The 20,146-nt window shown below is 51.0% G+C and overlaps 3 protein-coding genes across 41 annotated transcripts in view; 2 read left to right on the forward strand and 1 right to left on the reverse strand.

Moving 5' to 3' along the window:
- Window positions 1-5,472, forward strand: part of LGR6 (leucine rich repeat containing G protein-coupled receptor 6) — a 94,928-nt gene extending 89,456 nt beyond the window's left edge. For all 27 annotated transcript variants that reach the window (XM_003130614.5, XM_084979437.1, XM_084979422.1 and 24 more), the window contains 2 exons: window positions 634-714; window positions 2,585-5,472. In XM_003130614.5, coding sequence (XP_003130662.3) covers window positions 634-714; window positions 2,585-3,840 — 1,337 coding nt within the window. In that variant the 3' untranslated portion in view covers window positions 3,841-5,472. The remainder of the gene's footprint in view (window positions 1-633; window positions 715-2,584) is intronic.
- A 60-nt stretch (window positions 5,473-5,532) lies between these two features.
- Window positions 5,533-10,088, reverse strand: UBE2T (ubiquitin conjugating enzyme E2 T). Of its 3 annotated transcripts, none has more exons than XM_003130609.5 (7): window positions 10,047-10,088; window positions 8,378-8,685; window positions 7,897-7,966; window positions 7,148-7,253; window positions 6,949-7,047; window positions 6,768-6,851; window positions 5,533-5,892 (listed from the first exon to the last, which is right to left on the reverse strand). In XM_003130609.5, the coding sequence occupies exons 2-7, from the start codon at window positions 8,586-8,588 to the stop codon at window positions 5,767-5,769; spliced, it is 696 nt and encodes a 231-aa protein (XP_003130657.2). In that variant the 5' UTR covers window positions 8,589-8,685; window positions 10,047-10,088; the 3' UTR covers window positions 5,533-5,766. The 3 variants fall into 3 exon arrangements, with proteins under 3 accessions (XP_003130657.2, XP_020920203.2, XP_020920204.2); XM_021064544.2 differs by having other exon boundaries at window positions 8,378-8,710; XM_021064545.2 differs by lacking the exon at window positions 6,768-6,851.
- A 5,325-nt stretch (window positions 10,089-15,413) lies between these two features.
- The window catches only part of PPP1R12B (protein phosphatase 1 regulatory subunit 12B), a 172,550-nt gene continuing 167,817 nt past the window's right edge, over window positions 15,414-20,146 (forward strand). For 10 of the 11 annotated variants that reach the window (XR_014817114.1, XR_014817115.1, XR_014817112.1 and 7 more), the window contains exon 1: window positions 16,106-16,508. Coding sequence is in view for 5 of the 11 variants with exons in the window: in XM_084978819.1 (XP_084834945.1) it covers window positions 16,218-16,508 (291 nt within the window). In the remaining 6 variants the exon portion in view is untranslated. 11 annotated transcript variants of the gene reach the window in all.

Raw genomic sequence — 20,146 nt, forward strand, 5'->3', positions numbered from 1 at the left:
CACTGTACTCAGCCCATGCGACCTGCTGGACAGGACTTCTCCATCTGGAATGGCGGCTTGTCTGCTACGATCTGGCCACTGATACTTGTTCTCCCCAGGGCAGTCGGCCGGGGTGGGATCAATCCATCACACCCGTAGGCCTGCAGCCCTGTGAGGACAGTGTCGGCCCCGCCTCTGCGGCTCCCAGTCCAGCACCCCAGCTGCTCCACTGTTGTCACCACCCTGCTCCACCTCTGAGCGTATCTAGCTCACTGCTCAGTCTTGGTGCACGGCTGGACCCGGGGTCACAGAGCTGGGCTGGCCAGTGTGGACAGACGTGTGTTCGCTGGCCCCAACTATCAATGCACCCCACGCCCGCCTCTAGACATCTGCCCTGGGGACCTGGGAGCGCCCTGAGTTACAGTGGGAGCAAGGCTTAGGTGTAAAGGCCCACAGGCGGATAAGCCATGTGTGGATGATGGGGAGCTGACAACATGCTAACCATAGGCAGAAATCTTCGTGCAGGGCCTCGGGGACACCTGTGCCCAGACTCAGACGACTTCTTGAGGGGTGAGGGTGGGCACGCATTTGGATAAAAGTGGGCTTGATTCCCACCGAGAGCAGGGCCTGAGCCACTTCTTGGTCTCCCCTCAGATGATCTGGACCTGGAGGAGCTCCAGCTGGAGATGGAGGACCCCAGGCCGCACCTCAGTGTCCAGTGCAGCCCTGCTCCAGGTGAGATTGGTGCTTCTGAGGGGAGGGCAGGGACTGGGGAGGGGGCGCCCAGCTCTTGCATGAGTTCAGTTGCATCTGGTCATCCCTGGGGAAGGGACTGGGGTCGTCCCCCTTGAGTGGCTGCTTGAGGGGAGCAGCAGCAGGGGAGGGGAGTCAAAGCAGCGTTTCCAAATTGCCAGTCAGAGGTCATATGTCCAGGAGGAAGAGAGAAGCAGAGAGGGTGTCTTGAGCCCCTGCTCAGGGTGGGGTGTGGGCTGCCCCTCCATCTGAGACCCGCAGAGTATGAGCTCTGGTGGAGATGGGCAAGGCCCCTCCTCAGCCCTCTGCCCGCCCCCCAGCAGGAGGGCCGGAGGAACTCCAGGTACCCTGGGGGCTCCTTCCAGCACCGCCTTCTCCTTACGGCTGAGGAAGCCTCCTCTGAGTCTCACCTAAGCCCATCTTGCTGTCAAGAAAGAAAGAAACCCCCTCCTTGGTGCAGCCCAACCTCAGTGTTTAGCGCAAGGTCCCTTCCCTTGGGTATAAAATGCCCCAGGCCTCCCCAGAGCAGAGAGCTGGGACAGGGCTGTTCAGGAAGAGCCCTAGGCGGTGACCGCGTGCCTCTCACCCCACTTTCCAGCCCCAGGCTTAGTGGCTGCAGTGCGCCCCCTAGTGCCCTCGGCTCCAATTAGACCCCTAGCCTGGAACCTCCATATGCCACAGGTGCTGCCCTAGAAAAGGCCAAAAAAAAAGACAAAAAAATAAAAATAAGAAACTACATACAGTAAAGTGCCAAGTTAGTTTAAAAAAATCCATGTATTATAAAAACCAGAAAACATAGCAAAATGATGAGTTTCTCTGAGGGGTGGAATCATAAGTTATAATTTTTCCATTTTATCTTTGCCATCGATTATTGGTAATCAGAAAAAAATGTTTTGAAAAATAGCTGTCAGAAAAGCCTCTCAAATTTGCAGACCACTTAAGCAGCACATTGAAAAGCAGAAGTCAGGAGTTCCCGTCGTGGCGCAGTGGTTAACGAATCCGACTAGGAACCATAAGGTTGCGGGTTCGGTCCCTGCCCTTGCTCAGTGGGTTAACGAACGATCCAGCGTAGCCGTGAGCTGTGGTGTAGGTCGCAGATGCGGCTCGGATCCCACGTTGCTGTGGCTCTGGTGTAGGCCAGTGGCTACACCTCCGATTGGACCCCGAGCCTGGGAATCTTCATATGCCACAGGAGCGGCCCAAGAAATAGCAAAAAGACAAAAAAAAAAGAAAAGAAAAGCAGAAGTCTGAGGTCAAAATCAATGAAGGGATAGTGTTGGAAGCTGCGAGCTGGCTGGAGGACAGGGCCTGAGGGGAGAGACAGGAGCCCAGGTCTCACCTGCCTACTGCAGAGCCCTGCGGGAAAATCTTGATTTCCTCAGCTTTGCCCCAAACACCGACTGGCGGTGAACACCCAGTGTGGTCGCAGAGCCAGGGGAGGCCTGTCTGGCTGATGCCCCTTGGACGGGCCCTGGGTGCCAGCAGGGCAGAGCCAAGCCCGGCAGCCCCTTGCTCCTCTGTGGGTCTGCCCCAGCCTGTCCCCAGCGCTGGGGCCCTCTGCACTCCTCCATGCCAGCCTGTCCCTTCCTTTCTTCTGGACACTGCTCCGGGGGAAGGTCCGCTTTGCCTAACATTTCCTCCGGGCCAGTTTGCACCCCATCTCTCGCATTCGTCCCGGGCTAGTGTCCATTGACCTGCAGCCATGGGAAAAGACCTCATGCCTGTTGCCACAGCTCCTCCCCAGCCCCACTGCAGCTCCTGAGAGACTGCAGGGCCCGTGTCAGTCCCAGGCCTTGGTGCAGGATTCTGTGTTCAGTAGCCCGGGGCTAGCATCCGGCCCTCTCTCCCACAGGCCCCTTCAAGCCCTGTGAACACCTCTTCGAGAGCTGGGGCGTCCGCCTGGCCGTGTGGGCCATCGCACTGCTCTCCGTGGTCTGCAACGGGCTAGTGCTGCTGAGCCTGTGTGCAGCCGGGCCTGGGCCCCTGCCACCGGTCAAGTTTGTGGTGGGGGCCATCGCAGGGGCCAATGCGCTGACCGGCCTTTCCTGTGGTCTCCTTGCCTCAGTTGATGCCTTGACCTTCGGCTACTTTGCCCAGTACGGTGCCCGCTGGGAGACAGGGCCGGGCTGCCGGGCCACGGGCTTCCTGGCCGTGCTGGGCTCCGAGGCCTCGGTGCTGCTGCTGACCCTGGCCGCCTTGCACTGCAGCGTGGCCGTGTCCTGCGTGCGGGCCCACGGGAAGGCGCCAGCCCCGGGCATCGTGCGGGCAGGGGCCCTGGGCTGCCTGGCACTGGCGGGGCTGGTGGCTGCCCTGCCGCTGGCCTCCGTGGGCGAATACGGGGCCTCCCCGCTCTGCCTGCCCTACGCCCTGCCCGATGGCCGGCCGGCGGCCCTGGGCTTCGCGGTGGCGCTGGTGATGCTAAACTCCTTCTGCTTCCTGGCGGTGGCCGCGGCCTACGTCAAGCTCTCCTGTGACCTGCCCGGGGGCGACCTGGAGGCCGTGTGGGACTGCACCGCCGTGCGCCACGTGGCCTGGCTCACCTTCACCGATGGGCTCCTCTACTGCCCTGTGGCCTTCCTCAGCCTGGCGTCTGCGCTGGGCCTCTTCCCCGTCACCCCTGAGGCCGTCAAGTCCATCCTGCTGGTGGTGCTGCCCCTGCCTGCCTGCCTCAACCCGCTGCTCTACGTGCTCTTCAGCCCCCACTTCCGGGAGGACCTGCTGCGGCTCTGGCCCTGCCCGGGAGCCCCGGGGCCCCTCAGCCTGGCTGCCACCGGCCAGCTGGAGCAGGGCTCCTGTGACTCCACCCAGGCCCTGGTGGCCTTCCCCGACCTGGAGCTCATCCTGGAGGCCGCCGAGGGGGGGCAGCCCCCGGTGTTCAGGGCCTACAGCTTCCCCTCAGTGACCGTCGCCTCCTGCCGGCAGCCCAGGGGCCCCCAGCTGCAGGACGGCCACTGTGTGGAGCCAGAGGGAACCCGCTTTGGGAACCGGCCACCCCCCATGGAAGGAGGACGACGGCCAGGGGCTGAGGGGGCCACGCCAGCAGGCGGGGGCTGGTCAGAGGGTGGTGGCTTCCAGCCCCCTGGCTCAGCTTCTGCCTCACCCCTGTAAACGTTCACCCCCTCTCCTGCCTCTTCCCTCCGCTGCCAGCCTCTGCTGGGAATGACAGCTGCTTGTAGAAGAAATTTGACCAAGACTCAGTATGATGGTGGCAGATGGCTCTGTCCCAGCTCCCTGGGGCTGCCTCCCTCCCAGGCCACCGCCCTTGTGTCCTGGGCCCAGCTCTGGCCTCTTTCCTGCTGCATCTGAAGCTCAGACTAGAGGTCTGGGTGGTTGTCAGCTTTAGGGAAGTGAGTGGAGGAAAAGGCAGGGACCGGGCTGTGGCCCTGAGCGGTGCGGGGTGGGGGTGGAGGGCCGGGGGCCACAGAGTAAGGCCTGGTAGGGGCCACCAAATGCATCTCCCAGTGCTCGTGGATTGGGTACAGATGTGCTCTGTGGCCCACTGGTCTTGCATGTGTCACTCAGAAAACTGCCTGTGAAACGAAGCTTTGGAGAACAGGACACTCCTCAGAGACCCATGGTGCACATCAGTGTGGCGGCGAGGCTGTGAGAATCCTGCTGCAATGAAGTCGGTCGAACTTAGTTTAACCCAGTTCCCCAAATTATTTACCAATAGGTTTGCCTTTTTGGTTTGTGTGGAGTATCTACTAGAGATTCACAGACTAGCCCTCGTCTCTCCTGGGGTCCCCTCTCTGCACTACCTGGTGACATCACAAGAGGCCGCCAGTCCTTGAAAGCCATTTAAGTGGGACCAAGAGCACCCCCAGTCATTGTCCCCAGCCAGCTGGGTCTCACTCACAACTGAAGGCATCTTGGCTTCTAGAAGCCCCAAATCTGACTTAAACAAGCCCGCGAATAGGAGACAGGCCTGGAATAAATTAATTCTTGGGCTTCAGCAAGAGACGAGTAACTGATTTTGAGAAATGGGTTCAAGAGTCCCATAGAAGTTGGAAGTTTATGGAGATACAGAGGGAATTGTCATTCTCCAGGATTGAGTCATGTTCTCACGTCCCTGTCGCCATCCCCAGGCTAGTTCCTCGGTGACGAAGGGAAGCTGCTTGCTCACAAGATGCCCTCTGCCTGGCCCGAGACCCCCAGGCTGCAGTACTGGGGGCGTGACGGGCTCCTCCTGCCTAAGCAGCCCTGGACACCTGCTTTCACGCCTGCTCATTTCTGCCCAAGTCTGTTTCCTCCATCATCCACACAGGATGAGGACAGGCCTGTGTACTGTGACGTCACGAGCAGGGGATTCAAGCTTGGGGCCTTGTTGTTCAGAGTAGCCCGTGCTGTGAAATGAAGCCAGGGGCAGAAAGAGACTGTAAAAATCCATGTAAATCTGCACGATTATTTGGCTAATCTGTCTGATTTGCTCACCATTATTTCTAGAATACTTGGCACATAGCAGGTGTTTGATAGGTATTTGTTGGACAAACGAAGGTTACAGCACAGTAACTCTGACCAGCTATGTAAGTCACCACAAGGGACAGCCGCCAGAAAAATCAACAAAAGGCTATATGACCCCATTCCCACACATGTAAGGCTTCTGAAGACCTAGAATTGTGGAAGCTTTGTGGTCACCGCACTGTCTCTAAAGCTGTTTTAGCTCCGTGTCCGTCATTCTGTGTCCTGAGGGATGCTGGGGCGTTGATAAAATAAAGGGTGGCAGTTGCAGGCCTTCTCACACTCCTGTTGTATGGCTCTCTGGCCACTTTGCTCCCAGACACACACTCAGGAGGAACACACTCAACGTCAAATGATTATTTATTTTTCAGGTTTAAAAGTCTTGAAATACATACATACAAGCTAAATAAACTACAAAGAATCAACTTAGAGCCAACATATAAATATACAGGGTCTACTTTCTAGGATACAAACAGGATAATGGCATCAAATACAAAGAAAAACATTCCAGAAATGTGCAGATTGGACCACGTTGGCATAAAAGTATATTAACTAAGACAGGCCAGGATGAACCCTCTAAACATCAGGGCAAAATTTCTTCTCTACGCCCCCCAGCTGCCTGGCTCTCCTTTTCTGGGCTGTGCTGTGTTCTTCTGAGCCACCAGCCACGGCAGGGTCTTCAGGCGTCTCTTCCTCGGTGGCCTAAAAAGGAGCAGGAGAAACAGCGAGGCTTACACCTACGCCAGGGCCGAGAGCAATGAAGAGCTGTGGCCTTACCTCAACTACTTCTCTGCTGCCTCTTGGATATGACATTCTCTCCAGAAACGTCTTCCGCAATCTCATGTATGGTTTAATGTTTTTTGTGGGGTTTTTTTTGTCTTTTCTATGGCCGCACCCGCGGCATATGGAGGTTCCCAGGCTAGGGGTCGAATTGGAGCTGTAGCTGCCGGCCTACGCCACAGCCACAGCCACGTGGGATCTGAGCCGCATCTGTGACCTACACCACAGCTCACAGCAACGCCAGATCCTTAACCCACTGAGCAAGGCCAGGGATTGAACCTGCAACCTCATGGTTCCTAGTCGGATTTGTTCACCACTGAGCCATGATGGGACCTCCTTTTTTTTTTCTTTTCACAAGCAACACTAACTCCTACTTAACTCAATCTGAAGGATGGGACAACCAGCGAGAACCAGAGTGGGCTCATCTCTGCTCCTGAAAGGAGCACCCTGTTCAGTGAGGAAACTGGGCAAGCTCCCCCCTCAACCCTCTTTCCCTCCCGACTCCTGCAAAGAAACCCCATCTGCCATCATCGCCCCGAGCCACCCTCAAGAACACAGCAACATTCACCATCTGCCTGCCTCCAGGGTCACCAACCAGTGGCGACTCCTGGGAAAACCTGGGGGTTGAGGGCGTGGCTGAGTAATTTTTCAGGAGGTCGCTGGAGAAGAAGATGACCCACGAGGCCGTTCTAGGGCACGGTGGGAACTTGGCAAAGCCAACAAGCGTTTATATACAGCGTCACAGTCACACTTCCTGGACCACCGGCAGCCAAGGCAGAGCCGTACAAATACTGTACCTGCTGCTCGGCTCTTGCGTGCTGCTCTGTCCACTGCCTGGCGTTCCTGAGGAAGACTGGCTTATTGTACTTATACTCTGAGGACTGAGATGAAAGCAGAGTCATGGAGGGAAGGGGGGATTTGGAGCTGCAGCACCCGCGGCCCATGGGGAGGGGAGGGCCTCAGGGGGACCGTACTTACGATGTCAGCCATGAGCGGGTCATCGGGGTTGGGCTCTGACATGAGCTGCTGAACAGAAGTCAGCACCGCTGCGATGTTGAGGGACGGTCTCCAGGCGCCCTATACACAGAGAGATGGACAGCAGGGCCTGCTGAGTCACTAAGAACGAGCTCTTCTACCACTTTCATGGACAAGGCCCATCCACCTCCCCGCCACTCACTTTTGGCGGCAATTTGAGGACATCTAAACAAATCCTTCCAGCAGAATCGATGTTTGGATGATAGATTGGAGTCAGAAATCGGATCTGAGGAGGTTCAAATGGGTACCTGTGACAACACAGGACAGAAAACTCCTGCTAAAACACCGCTTCTCAGCACACGACACACAGCTGCTGCTGACCAATCAGGACCACAGCCCGTGAGTGGCAGACCTTTTTTCTCTGCCCCAGTTTTTACTGTGGATATTTACAAACAACAGAAAGTTGAAACAGTAGTTCAGAAACCCCTCAGATGCCCACCACCTGGATCAAGCAACTCCCCCTCTAGATCCCTCAGCGCACATCCCCTAAGAATAAGATCACTCTCTCCAGAACTGCAAAGCGGTCAGTACACCAGGTCCTGGAGCTCCCATCATGGCTCAGTGGTAACGAACCTGACTAGTATCCGTGAGGATGCAAGTTCGATCCCTGGCCTCGCTCAGTGGGTTAAGGATCTGGCGTTGGCGTGAGCTGTGGTTTAGATCATAGACAGGGCTCAGATCCTGCACTACTGTGGCTGTGGCGTAGGCCAGCAGCTGCAGCTCTGGTTTGCCCCCTAGCCTGGGAACTTTCATATGCCTCAGGAGTGGCCCTAAACAAACAAACAAACAAATCCAGGTCCTTGAACTCCTGCATTTAACACTCTACTACATTGCTCTGGCTTCCAGTAACAGTGCTTTACCCTGGAAATTAAGAATATAATTCACACTGACCTCTCAGGAATGTTAACTTCCAGCTTGAAAACACCTTTTTCATAAGGTGTGTTGGCCCCACCTAGTATTTCTTTTAGGAAAAAAAAAAAAAAAGAGCGAAATTAAGAGGTAGTGGGATGATCTGAGTCAGGGCACCACAGGGACCTAACAAAGCCTGTGGCCCTAACGGAGAAGCCGTGTCTGGGACGCTCGCTCTCTCAGCTTCACAAGTCCTGCGGCGTGCCAGCGCCCCACACAGACCACACAGATCAGAACAGAAGGAGCACAATGCTGGCTGCTGAGCGAATACAACCCGCAGACCTGCCGTGTGGACTGCAGCATTCTACCCAAATCCTGGCTGCAAATCAGCAAAAGATGTAATAAAAGGCCAAAGAAGAAATGTCATGAAAACCTCATGCACAAGTGAACAAATTAGGGTGGAAGGTGACCGTGCTGTCACACACACATCTCCACCAGGTTTTCCCCAGGGTGTGACACCTACGAGCACGCAGGTCATCCATTCGGTCCCCGTCCTGCCAGCATGTAATGCCCGGGGGCGGCTCTGTGGCCAGCAGGGTCAGCTCTCTCTTCAGACGGGACGCTCTCTGCATGGCAGGCACGAGGGAGGGCTGGCTGTCAGGCTTGCTGGGCAAGATGGCCACACAGATGGCTCCAGGCACCAGGCTCGGGTGACAGGGACTCCGCTTTAGCATAGGACTCTGCTTTCCGTTTAGTGAAGGACAAAGGAAGCCCCCCTGTTAATCTCTGTTCCAAGCAGGGAGTCCACTTTTTCCATTTCCTTCTCGTTACCTATGCAAGCAAACACATTTTTAAACTAAAGTCTGAAATGTGCAACAAGTTCTACAGAGAAAAGTGCTACATGCTTTAAATTAACATCTGTCTCCACGGATGAATGACAATCTCCCCGCCCCCCCCCCGGGGGGGGCAGGCCTGGGCCCAGTTTTGCTCACTGCTGGGGCCTCAGTGCACCCAGCACAGAAGTGAACCAACCGTCCGGTACTAATTATAGGTACTAATAAGCAAAGATCACCTGGTGGGTATAGACTGTACTTAGTTGGACAGTGTAATTCATGATAATTATGAACTTAACCTCAGGCAGCTATCCTGAACACAAGGACGTGTATGTGTTGGGTCTTTGTACCCTCCTGAACTGCACTGCAAAGACAAAGTGGTCCTCCGCAATCAACATGCACGCACGCTTGGAAATATTTAAATAGTAGTAATAACACAAGCAAATTAATACGTTAAATAGAATCAATTACACTACAACGGTCTTTCACGCAAATTATTCTTTAAACTACTTCCAAATTTCTTTAGCCACACCTTTAAACCACCTTCTCTTGGATCCAGTTACTTCACTGGGTACTTAAGCATACCTTTCATACAAAAATTCCTTCTTTTCTCAGTAAGTAGATGCTGGGAATCGATGACAGAGACAAATATGCCCAAGTGGTAAAGTCTACCTTCGCATAAAATGTGAACGCAGTGGAAAGGCATAGTAAAGGGACTGTAATAGGGTGAGAACAAATAAGACAATTTCTCTAAAGGAGAACCAGACCCCAGGTTCACCACATTAACACAAATTAGTACATGGCACTCCTTGGCTCAAAACCATCCATCACTATTTTGTGGGCATTCCAAGTTCCTTACCATCTAGGCCCAACCCACATTTCCAGCCTCATGGCCAGTACTCCTCCCCATAAACGTTTGCTTCTGCCACACCGACTTCTCTCTGAGGCCCACAGTCTGTGGACGTGTACACACGTCACCCCTCCTCTAGGAATGCAGCCTAGCCCCTCACTCCTACCGCAAGGCCCTGCTCTCTGTTTCCACAAACTTGCTGTGAGTTGTAATCTACCCCGGCAGCTGCTCTGCACCAGGAGCGGGACGCGGCGGGGAGGGCAGGGGAATGTCGGGGACGGGGGGTGGGGGGACGCCCGGGTGGGAGGAAGGGGAATATCTGGGAAGGGGGACACTCAGGGGGCTGCCGGAGGCGTGTGCCAACGGGGCTGTCAAGACAACCACATGCTCCGCCACACAGCCGCTCGCAGGAGATGATACTTCCTCGCTGGGCAGAAAGACCCTGCCGCCGCCGCCGCCCCCGCCAGCCAGTAACCTCTAAGCCGAGAAGCCCACCGACCCGCTCTTACCTGCGCGGATCTCCCTCGCAGCGCAGCGGCGCCAACCAGCCTGCACAGCGCCTGCGCGAGCCCGAGGGTTGCGTCTCCCCTCCTCCGGCCGGCGAGGGTTGTGATTGGTCCGGAGCGCCGCCCGGGGAGGAGTGCGGCCTCCGATTGGCCGGCCTCCGAGCGGCGTCCGCCCACCCGTTTTGAACCAGAGCGCGGGGCGGTGGCTGCGGTTTCCAGTCGGGTTCAGTGGGTCGCGGGGGTAAGGATTGCACATCGCTTCCAGAAGCTCCGTGGGAGTAACTGGTCAGGAGAAGGAACTGCAAGCGAGGTTCCTCGCCGTAGGGTCAGACCCGCGGACGGCGCTCTGGGGATTCCCTGGAGCCCGAGAAGCGCGGGGATTCCGGGCCGGGTTCCGACTCTGGGCGCGGGGACCTTGCGCGGTGCTCGGACGCCACGGCGGGCTGGAGAACACACCCTCCTTCGCTTCCTGCTCCGGCTGCGGGAGAGCTGCCAGTCTTCCTAAACGTACGGGCCAGTGCAGTTTGACCGCTGCTCTGACAGCTGCCGAAATTTCTGCGTTCCGCCCAAATCGGTGTTAAGTAGCCCCTGGTTCCTTGCGGCCGCCCTCTCTCCGCCGGAGACCCACGGCCCCCCACCCCCGAGACCGTCCACGGTACTACCCGGTGCTGTCCAATCTAGTCTCCCGTTAGCTGTTGGGGTTTTCCCTTTACTGTTAGCGTTGCCTCATTGTAGGGAGGTGTTTTCTGTAGTAATCCCTTCACTGTCTGTTTCCACCCCGATTGTAATTGTGGTTGTATTGTAATTCTATTACAGTTACAGTTCTGTCCTCCGAGCTGAAATTGATTATTTTCTTGGGTGGTTTTCTGAAAATCGAATCTTTTATTCTTTTTGGTCCTCACCAGCGGCATTTGGAATTCTCAGGCCAGGGATCAAATGTGAGCTGGAGCTTGTGACCCACACCACGGCCGCAGCAACTCGGGATCCTCAACGCACTGCGCTGGGCCAGGAATCAAACCTGAGCCTCCACAGAGACAACCCGGGTCATTAAGCCAACTGTGCCATAGTGGGAACTCCCTGAAAATCGAGTCTCTAAAATATCTTTTAGAAAAACCAGGAGCTATGTTGAGTCTGGTGGAAAGGAGAGATGATATGATAAAACAAGTCAATACCTGTAGTTTTGGCAACAGAAAGAATTGGATAAAAGGAAGGAAGGAGGGAGGGAGGGAGAAGGAAGGAAGGAAAGAAGGAAGGAAGAAAAGTAAAAGAAAAAGAATTCTAGGGGGTAAATGTACAGCTTCCATGTGTCCACCAGAGGGAGGTATGTTAACTGGTGAGAACAGAGGCCACACTGATTTTCATAACCTGTGTGTACCAGTGTCATTGCTTTAAAAACCGGAGTATTCTGATTTGTAGTTTATTTTTGAAGTGTACGGGAAAGTATTATTGAATAAAAGTTTCCTCACTTTATGCAAGAATGTATGTGCATTCTAGCTGGGTCACTTAGTACATTTCAAAGTACAAAAATTACAGCGATCGTTTTGTAATGTATAAAAACACCAAATCACTATGTTGGGCAGCAGGAACTAACAAAGTTCGTAGGTTAACATGCTTCAACGAACAAACTTATAGAAAAATAGATCAGATTTGTGGTTAGCAGAGGCAGGGGAATTGGGTGAATGGTCAGGAGGGACAAACTTCCAGCTATAAGATAAGTACTAGGGATGTTATGACCAATATGATGCTGTATGTTCTGTAAGAAAGAGGGTAAATCCTAGGAGTTCTCATCACAAAATATTTTTTTCTTTTATTTTGTATCTATATGAGATGATGGATGTTGACCACACCTTTGTAGTAAGCATCTCATGATGTATGTAAGTCAAATCATTATGCTGCATACCTTAAACATAGTGCTGTTATGTCAATTACATCTTAATAAAACTAAAAAGAATAAGGACAAGGTGGAGTTCCCACTGTGGCACAATGGGATTGGCAGTGTATCTGCAGCACCAGGAAGCAGGTTTGATCTCGGCCTGGCACAGTGGGCTAAAGGAAGCAGTGTAGGTCGCATCTGATACCTGGCCTGAGAACTTCGTATGCCATGGGGTGGCCAAAAACGGGGAAAAAGTACAAAAATTGTGGGGGGGGATTTCCTTTTTTTTTTTTTTGCTTTTTAGGGCCACACCCCCACCATATGGAAGTTCCCAGCTAGGGGTTGAATAGGAGATGCAGCTGCCAGCCACAGCCACTCAGGATCCAAGCCACATCTTTGACTTACACCACAGCTCATGGAAACGCCAGATCCTTAACCCACTGAATGAAGGCAGGGATCAAACCCATGTCCTCATGGATACTAGCCAGATTCATTTCCACTGTGCCACAACGGGAACTCCTGGTTTTTTTTTTTTTTTTTTTTTTTTGATACACAGGATTGTCGGGATTTATCCACTGGTACATAAAATATTATTTTCTTTAGAATATTTAGGAAATCCAAACTATCATGTTTGTTTACTGATAGTAAACAATCATATAAGTTTATTGTATAAGTTTATACTCAGCCCTGGTTGGGGGAAGATGTTTCAGAAAAAGAACTTAGATGATTTTAATTGCAAAAAACTTTCAAGTCATCATGCCCAGATTGATTATGTTTTATTTCTTGTGGCCTTTTGTGGGGGGCTGAGCTAGTTAAATTATTTAGATTATAATAATTATCACTGCTTTCTGTAATCACATAGCTGGAAGATACATGCCTTTTAATTATCCATGGAATTTAGCTACTTACATTTTTCTTTAAAATCTCCAGAGAGTGTAACACGTTCTTACTACCTCAGGAAAAACACAAGTAAAATAGATACAGTAAAATAGATAGTTCCAGTGCTCACTGGAACTTCCCAGTATTGAGACTGAATTTTTCCTATTGAAATTCAAGTTCATACCTCTTGGGATAGTAAAGATTTAACTTAGACTTGGCTAATTTTAGCTTACTTACACAAGGGAAGGCAGATATTTATTCTTTCCTGATACTGAATGTGAAAAGAATACAGCTGAGAGAAATGTAACATTATTGGTGTTCCCCTTGTGGCTCATCAGTAAGGAACCTGACTAGTATCCTTGAGGACATGGGTTTGATCCCTGGCTTCACTCAGTGGATCGAGGACCTGGTTTTGCCTGAGCTGGGGTGGAGGTCGCAGATGAGGCTTGGATCCTTCGTTGCTGTGGCTGTGGGGTAGGCCGGCAGCTACAGCTCTGCTTTGACCCATAGCCTGGGAACTTCCATATGCCACAGGTGCAGCCCTAAAAAGACCAAAAAAAAAAAAAAAAAAAAGTAACATTATTAATTCATGAAATTTTTACCCAAGCTAAAAAATGCTTATTAGAAAATCAGTAAGTAAAACATGTGGTCCAATTCTACATACTTTCTTTCTTTCTTTTTTTTTTTTTTTTTTTGAGAAACTGTCATGTACCAGCATCATAATATTAAGATGGTGCATGTGGATTGCTGTCAGAGATGTGCTTCCTGAGGTTTCTGCAATTTGCATGATGCTGAAACCTTGCCCTTCTCTTGCTTTTTGATTTTCTAGACTGGCAGAGTTTAAGCTAATAATGGTTTCCTGAAGAGGGTTAGGTTCCTATCTAGTTTAATATCAATATTTCTTTTATCCTATAGGGACAGTTCTATTTGAGAGCTTGTGGGCAATTTTAATTATCAGCAAGAGGCTGAGTTGAAATAAGAGTTTCCACGTTGACAAGCTACAAAGTCAATCTCATACAGAATTTTATTTTTTTGTAATTTTATTATCAAGAACCAGTGTTTTGGGTTTGTTTTTTGTTTTTGTTTTGTTTTTTGCCTTTTTAGGGGCACACCCGCAGCATATGGAAGTTCCCAGGCTAGGGGTCAAAGCAGAGCTGTAGCTGCCAGCCTATGCCACAGCCACAGCATTGCAGGATCCGAGCCACGTCTGTGACCTACAACACAGCTCATGGTAATACTGGATCCTTAAACCACTGAATGGATGGAACCTTTGTCCTCATGGATGTTAATCGGGTTTGATACCACTGAGCCATGATGGGAACACCTCTCATACAGATTTCCAGTAGATGATGAAGTATAACAAGTTCTGTGGTAACTAAATTAATGCAAGGAACACATGGCTATATAAAGTATACAGTATTACATCTTTTATTTTTATATACATTGTTATTCACAGTTCACCAAGATGCTAATAACTTAATTAGCATTTATGAAGAATTTAAGGATACCTAATTAAGCATATTTATTTATTTTTGTCTTTTTGCCATTTCTTGGGCTGCTCCCGTGGCATATGGAGTTTCCCAAGCTAGGGGTCTAATTGGAGCTGTAGCTGCTAGCCTATGCCAGAGCCATAGCAACTCAGGATCCCAGCCACATCTGCGACCTACACCACAGCTCACGGCAACGCCGGATTGTTAACCCACTGAGCAAGGGCAGGGATCGAACCTGCAACCTCATGGTTCCTAGTCAGATTCGTTAACCACTGAACCACGACGGAAACTCCAAATTAAGCATATTTAGATAGAGTATTACTAAGCATATTTTATATCTAAGTGTCCCTTTTCATTTGCTTCTCAGCTCATCTCAGGAAAAAGTGAAGCACAGACAAATGTTCACATGATAGAATATAATAAAGTTTCCCTTCACAATGACCTAATCTTTTTTTTTTTTTTTTGTCTTTTTTTGTCTTTTTGCCTTTTCTAGGGCCACACAACAGCACATGGAGGTTCCCAGACTAGGAGGGGTCTAATCCGAACTGTAGCCGCGGGCCTGCACCAGAGCCACAGCAACGCAGGATCCTCAACCCACTGAGTGATGCCAGGGATTGAACCCACATCTTCATGGATACTGGTCGGGTTTGTTTCTGCTGAGTCAAAATGTGAACTCCTTGCAACATTTTTTTTAGTGAAAAACTGAAAGTTTAAAGAACCTAATAATTGTATATGATCTCTTTCATTATGGAAAAAAAATTATTTATGTTTTGTCCAGGGCTAAAGCCTGGAGGGATATAGTTACTAAGTCAACTTTTTGTAAAGCTTTATGGAAGTATAGTTGATTTACAATGTTGTAATAATGCTAAGTCTATTTAACAGGTTTTATAACCAAGCTCTCTTTGAACATGAAAATGGCCTACTTGCTGCTTTAGGAGTTTTGTATGCTCTATAGTATTTTTTTTTTTTAATTGAACTATAGTTGACTTGCAGTATTGTGTTTGCTCTGTATACGTTTTTTGTTGCTTTGGGTAAAAAAATCATGGAACACATGACATCCATTCTGTCTCCCAATAATTTAAGACACATGACATCCATTCTGTCTCCCAATAATTTAAGATCCACGAAAACTGGAGAAGAGGAGGAGAGAGAAAGAAGGGAAATTAGTATTTATTATGAGCTGATAGAAGCCAGGGATAGCACTAGGTATCCTTGCATATATCGTCTTATTCGAGCCACAGGACCATCCTGTGAGGTGACATTACCCCCTTTTTACAATCAAGGAAACAGGCTCAGAGAACTTCTGTATGGAGAACTGAATTTGAATGCTCTTTCCGCTGTACCTGCGTGCATCCTTCCCAGGGGCTTTTCAGGGCTACGTGTTCATGCCCTCTAAGTTAATAAAACTCTGGATTCAGAACCAGGACACAGTTTTGAAAGTTTTGGGTACTTCCCGTCCAGTTTTCTGCAACAGAAAGTAGGGATAACAACTGACCCCTTTTCCACTCCAAAAGATTGACGTGTTAATTAGGGAGCCAAAATTAGCTGGTAGTCGCAAAGAGAATGAACCACGACTCTTAACACGCCCACAGAGGCTGACTGCGGCCAGGGACAGCTCCCGCTTGGGGCGGAGGTGACCTCGCAGGTCTGCGGCCAAGTAGGGAGCTCCCGGACCGCGCCTCTCTCGCGGTCCGTCCAGGGACTTGTAGTTCCCGTCAGGCGCGGGCGCGCCCGGGCGTGGGGGACGCGCGGCTCTCCTACTACAAGTCCCGTGATGCTCCGGGGCGCCGCTGCAACTGCGTGCTGAGGCCGCGGGGCGTGCGGGCGGCGCGGGCGGCGGAGCAGTAAAGATGGCTGCGCGTGGGTCTCCGCCCTCCTCTCCCGGCTGAAGCGCTCGGAGGCGGCGGCGGGGCGGCTCGGAGCAGCGGCGTTATGGCAGAGCTGGAGCACTTGGGCGGGAAGCGGGCCGAGTCGGCGCGGGCGCGGCGGGCCGAGCAGCTGCGGCGCTGGCGGGGCTCGCTGACGGAGCAGGAGCCCACCGACCGGCCGGGCGCGGGGCGGCAGCCGCAGAGTCGGCGCGCGGGCCCGCGGGTCCGCTTCGAGGACGGCGCCGTGTTCCTGGCTGCCTGCTCCAGCGGAGACACCGACGAGGTGAGGCGGCTCCTGGCCCGGGGCGCCGACGTGGACACGGCCAATGTCGACGGCCTGACAGCCCTGCACCAGGTGAGCGCAGCGCGGGTGCTGCGAGCCCGCTTCTCGCCGCCGCCGCTCGGCGGCCGGCTGTTCGCGACCTCGCAGGACCGGCGCCCGCCGCAGTCGGGTGTTTGTATTTCCCTCCCGCTCCCCGGGTCGTCATGGTTACCGGTGCTTTGGCCGGGGGTCTGCTGCGCTCTCGAGTCCTGCTTTCTGTGCGAGTCGTTCTGCCGTCTCTGAGAGCGCATCCCGTGCTGGGGAGGGCGGAGGGCCGGAGGGTCTGAAACCACACCTGGTTTTCTGGTTTTCTGGTTTGCAGTGATTTACAGGTTCTGCGTTCCTCGCGCTGTAGCTCCCCGAGCACCCCATCCTCAAGGAAGGAAGCCTTACTTTATTCCTCTACGGAGCGCTGACCTGCAGGGTCACTTACATTTGTTTGACGTTTTTGGAATAGCTTTTTTTTCCGCTAAAGCTTCTGTAGGAATCACACGCCCTATATAGAACTGGAGTATGTGATTGTGGATAACCTGACAGTTCCGTGCTTGGTAATTAACACCTTAACTTAGTTCATCTTATGCAACTGTATTCTGTACATGCTGCCTGTCGTCACTAACTCCGTCCTCTCTCTCAAATGGAACTTCATCAGTTATTTTGGTGAGCTGACAGCTGGACACCCACTCTTAATCTTTCTTATTTTCCTTCTTCTGCTGTCCGTGCAAAGTGGATGTGCTGACCTGAGAATCCACTTCTAAGTCATTATTCCGATTCGCGTCATTTCGCTTCAGTGAACATATTAGCCAGTAGCTTAAAATTAGTCCTCGCTGCGTTCGTGGTCCTTCTTTTTCAGATGAAAGGACCTTCTTTTCACCCCATTTGCGTCCATTTTTTCCTGCCTATAACAGTGCCCCACCTAAGGTGGCGGCCAACATTTATATAGTTCTTTGCTGTTTAAAAACTTTTTGATATGTCTTACTGCAGGTGAATCTCAGTAGTGATCCTTTGAGGTGGGTGTGGCAGCCAGTGTCATAATAACCATTTCACAGGTGAGGACTCTGAAGCTTAGAAAATCGTTGCTCGTGCAAGATTAAAAGGGAGAGAAGTTGCCTGTAGGCAAGGGTTTTTCAGATTTAAACTCCAGAGCTTTATGTCTCACCTAATAAGGAGCTGAATTGAAGTAAGATGGGCCCTCAGAGGGCCCCGTGTATTCTTTCAAATTTCTGAATGAATTTTTATTTTTCGGATGTTTGGGTGATGATAAGGCGATTGAGGTCTGGATTCTGAAAGAAACCACTTTGAGGGGTCATAGAGAAATAGAAACCAGTTTTCTTGTCCACGTGTACCTTATTCGAAGCACAGTTTTCTCAGTGTAACTTAGTGGCCCTGTTTTTTTGAGGTGACTGCTGAGTCTGCCCCTTACCACACACATTTTAACACCGCCCTGAGAAAAGCACCTACTTTGAGGTGACTGCAGGTAGGTCTTCCACACCAGGTAACCACGTTTCTGACTCCTTTTCCTGACACCGTGGTCCCCTTGGTGTCTTTCCTTTTCCTTTAATTACCCCCCTGGACAGTGAAGTGCAGCATCTCTCACTAATATTCTAATATTCTCTTCACCTTCCGTAGTCTCTTGAAATAGGAGAGGAAGGAGATGACAGCTGTGGAATTTTTTTTTTTTTTTTTTTTGAAACACCTGCAAAGGCAATATGGCATTATTCGTCCCTATTTGCAGGGCTGGCAGTGCGTTGAGTTGAATAAGTATTCTCAGTACTAGCCAGATTCAGCTAAAATGAAGCTGCTTGAAGATTTGAGGTCAAACAAAACTTTATGTTGAGGGACCACTTCTTTGTTTGAGTCAAGATGAGTGGCCTTTATTGGCTCAGGGACGCCTGCAGGTCATTTCTGCAGAGTTAAAATATGTTTCTCCGTGGTCTGCAGGACACTTAAGGTATATAAAAAGTAATTTTCGAAATGTGGTTCTGGAGCCGCCAGTGGTCTAACAGCCGTAGAGGGTATGACTGCTTGTCCTTGTGTGGAGTGGCGAGTGGTCCAGGTACCTGAATTTAAGTGCCCGTCTGCTCTACAAGCCTGATGGGGATGATCCGGGTGATGGCTCCGTCTTGGCCAGCTGGGGACCATGACCCCGGCACACTGGATGAAGCCCCTTCTCCCACGGGGTCGCAGTAGATGTTTTGTACTTGAGGTTGTGGGGCCTCCATGCTGCTTGGACTTAGGGACCTTTCCTTCTTGGCAGCCTTTGCTTCTGCCACCAGGTGCTGGAGTCAGAGATAAGCTCCAGGGGCCTATTAATATTGCTGAGGGTAGACAGGGATAAGTATCTCAAAGGTTAGACCCACTCTGATGAAAGCCTTGGAAACTGATACAGACTAACCAAACTTTGCAAATAAGTTAAGATTTGCAGTGTATATGGACTCTTCAATGAAAAGGGTGTTAATCTGGAAACGTGTGTTTGTTCACAGACGAATTCCCATTTCATGTATGTGTGTACATTGTAAGGCATGAAGGGTAGGTTGATCATTCTGTGTGAGGTAATTTTGTTTGTTTAAGGGCCGCACGTTCCCAGGCCAGGGGTCACATCGAAGCTGCTGGCCTAAGCCACAGCTGCTGCAACTCCAGATCCTTTAACCCACTGAGGCCACAAATTGAACATGCATCCTCATGGATACTAGTTGGGTTCTTAACCTGCTGAACCGCAGTGGGACCTCTATGGGCTGGTGCTTTTAAAATTTTCTTTTTATTTATTCATTTTGTAAGGTGGATTAGTAGCACCCATCTTGTATCCTTAGCGTTATGATCTTGGGTCCAGACACAGGCTCTTAAAACTGCCAAATTGGGCTGCGATTAGAGGCAAGTGCTCGCTTTCAGAAGGGAGGTTTTCTGGGGTTTGTTAAGATGGATGCCTGTTGTTCCTTCAGATTGTGTTATATTGGCACTTGCTTGCACTGCATGTGGTGGAGGACACTGATATTCTTGACTGGTCTGATCAGTCTTTGCTTGTAGTCGTACCTTGGAGACAGTGATCCTGTGCTTGACTCACAAGTTCAGGTATCGTACTGGTCTCAGAGTTCATATTTGGACCCTCGCATCACCTCAGACTGGAATTCAGCTCCTAGTAGCCTCTGTCATTCTAAAGCTGCTTCAGTCTGACCCTCTATCCTCAGGAAGCTTTTTTTGTTTGTTTTTAGGGTCGCACCCTCAACCTATGGAGGTTCCCAAGCTAGGGGTTGATTCGGAGCGACAGCTGCTGGCCTGCGCCACAGCAATGCAGGATCCAAGCCACGTCTACAACCTGCACCACAGCTCACGGGAACACTGGATCCTTAACCCACTGAGCGAGGCCTGGAATCGAACCCACAACCTCATAGATCCTAGTCGGGTTCATTAACCACTGAGCCACAACGGGAACGCCTCAGGAAAATTAAAGTTATCTGTTTCTTTGAAAGAGAGGTGGAGTAGGGATAGGTGAGGGGAGGAGGACAGGCAGAGCAGTTTCCGTTCAGAGTGAGAGGGAAGATGACTAAGATATAATGTGTTCAGTTCAGTTCAAAAAGGGATGTGTGCCAACTGGTATGGTAAAATAAAACTTGTATTCTTTTTGTTAAATTGGGGTATAATTGACCTATAACATATTACTTTCAGGTGCACAGTAT

Source organism: Sus scrofa, chromosome 10 (genome assembly GCF_054392235.1).
Source record: "Sus scrofa isolate SSC_HxYL_T2T_F1_AM1 chromosome 10, Sscrofa_HxYL_maternal_Yorkshire_Landrace_v2.0, whole genome shotgun sequence".
Taxonomy (NCBI): Eukaryota; Metazoa; Chordata; class Mammalia; order Artiodactyla; family Suidae; genus Sus; species Sus scrofa.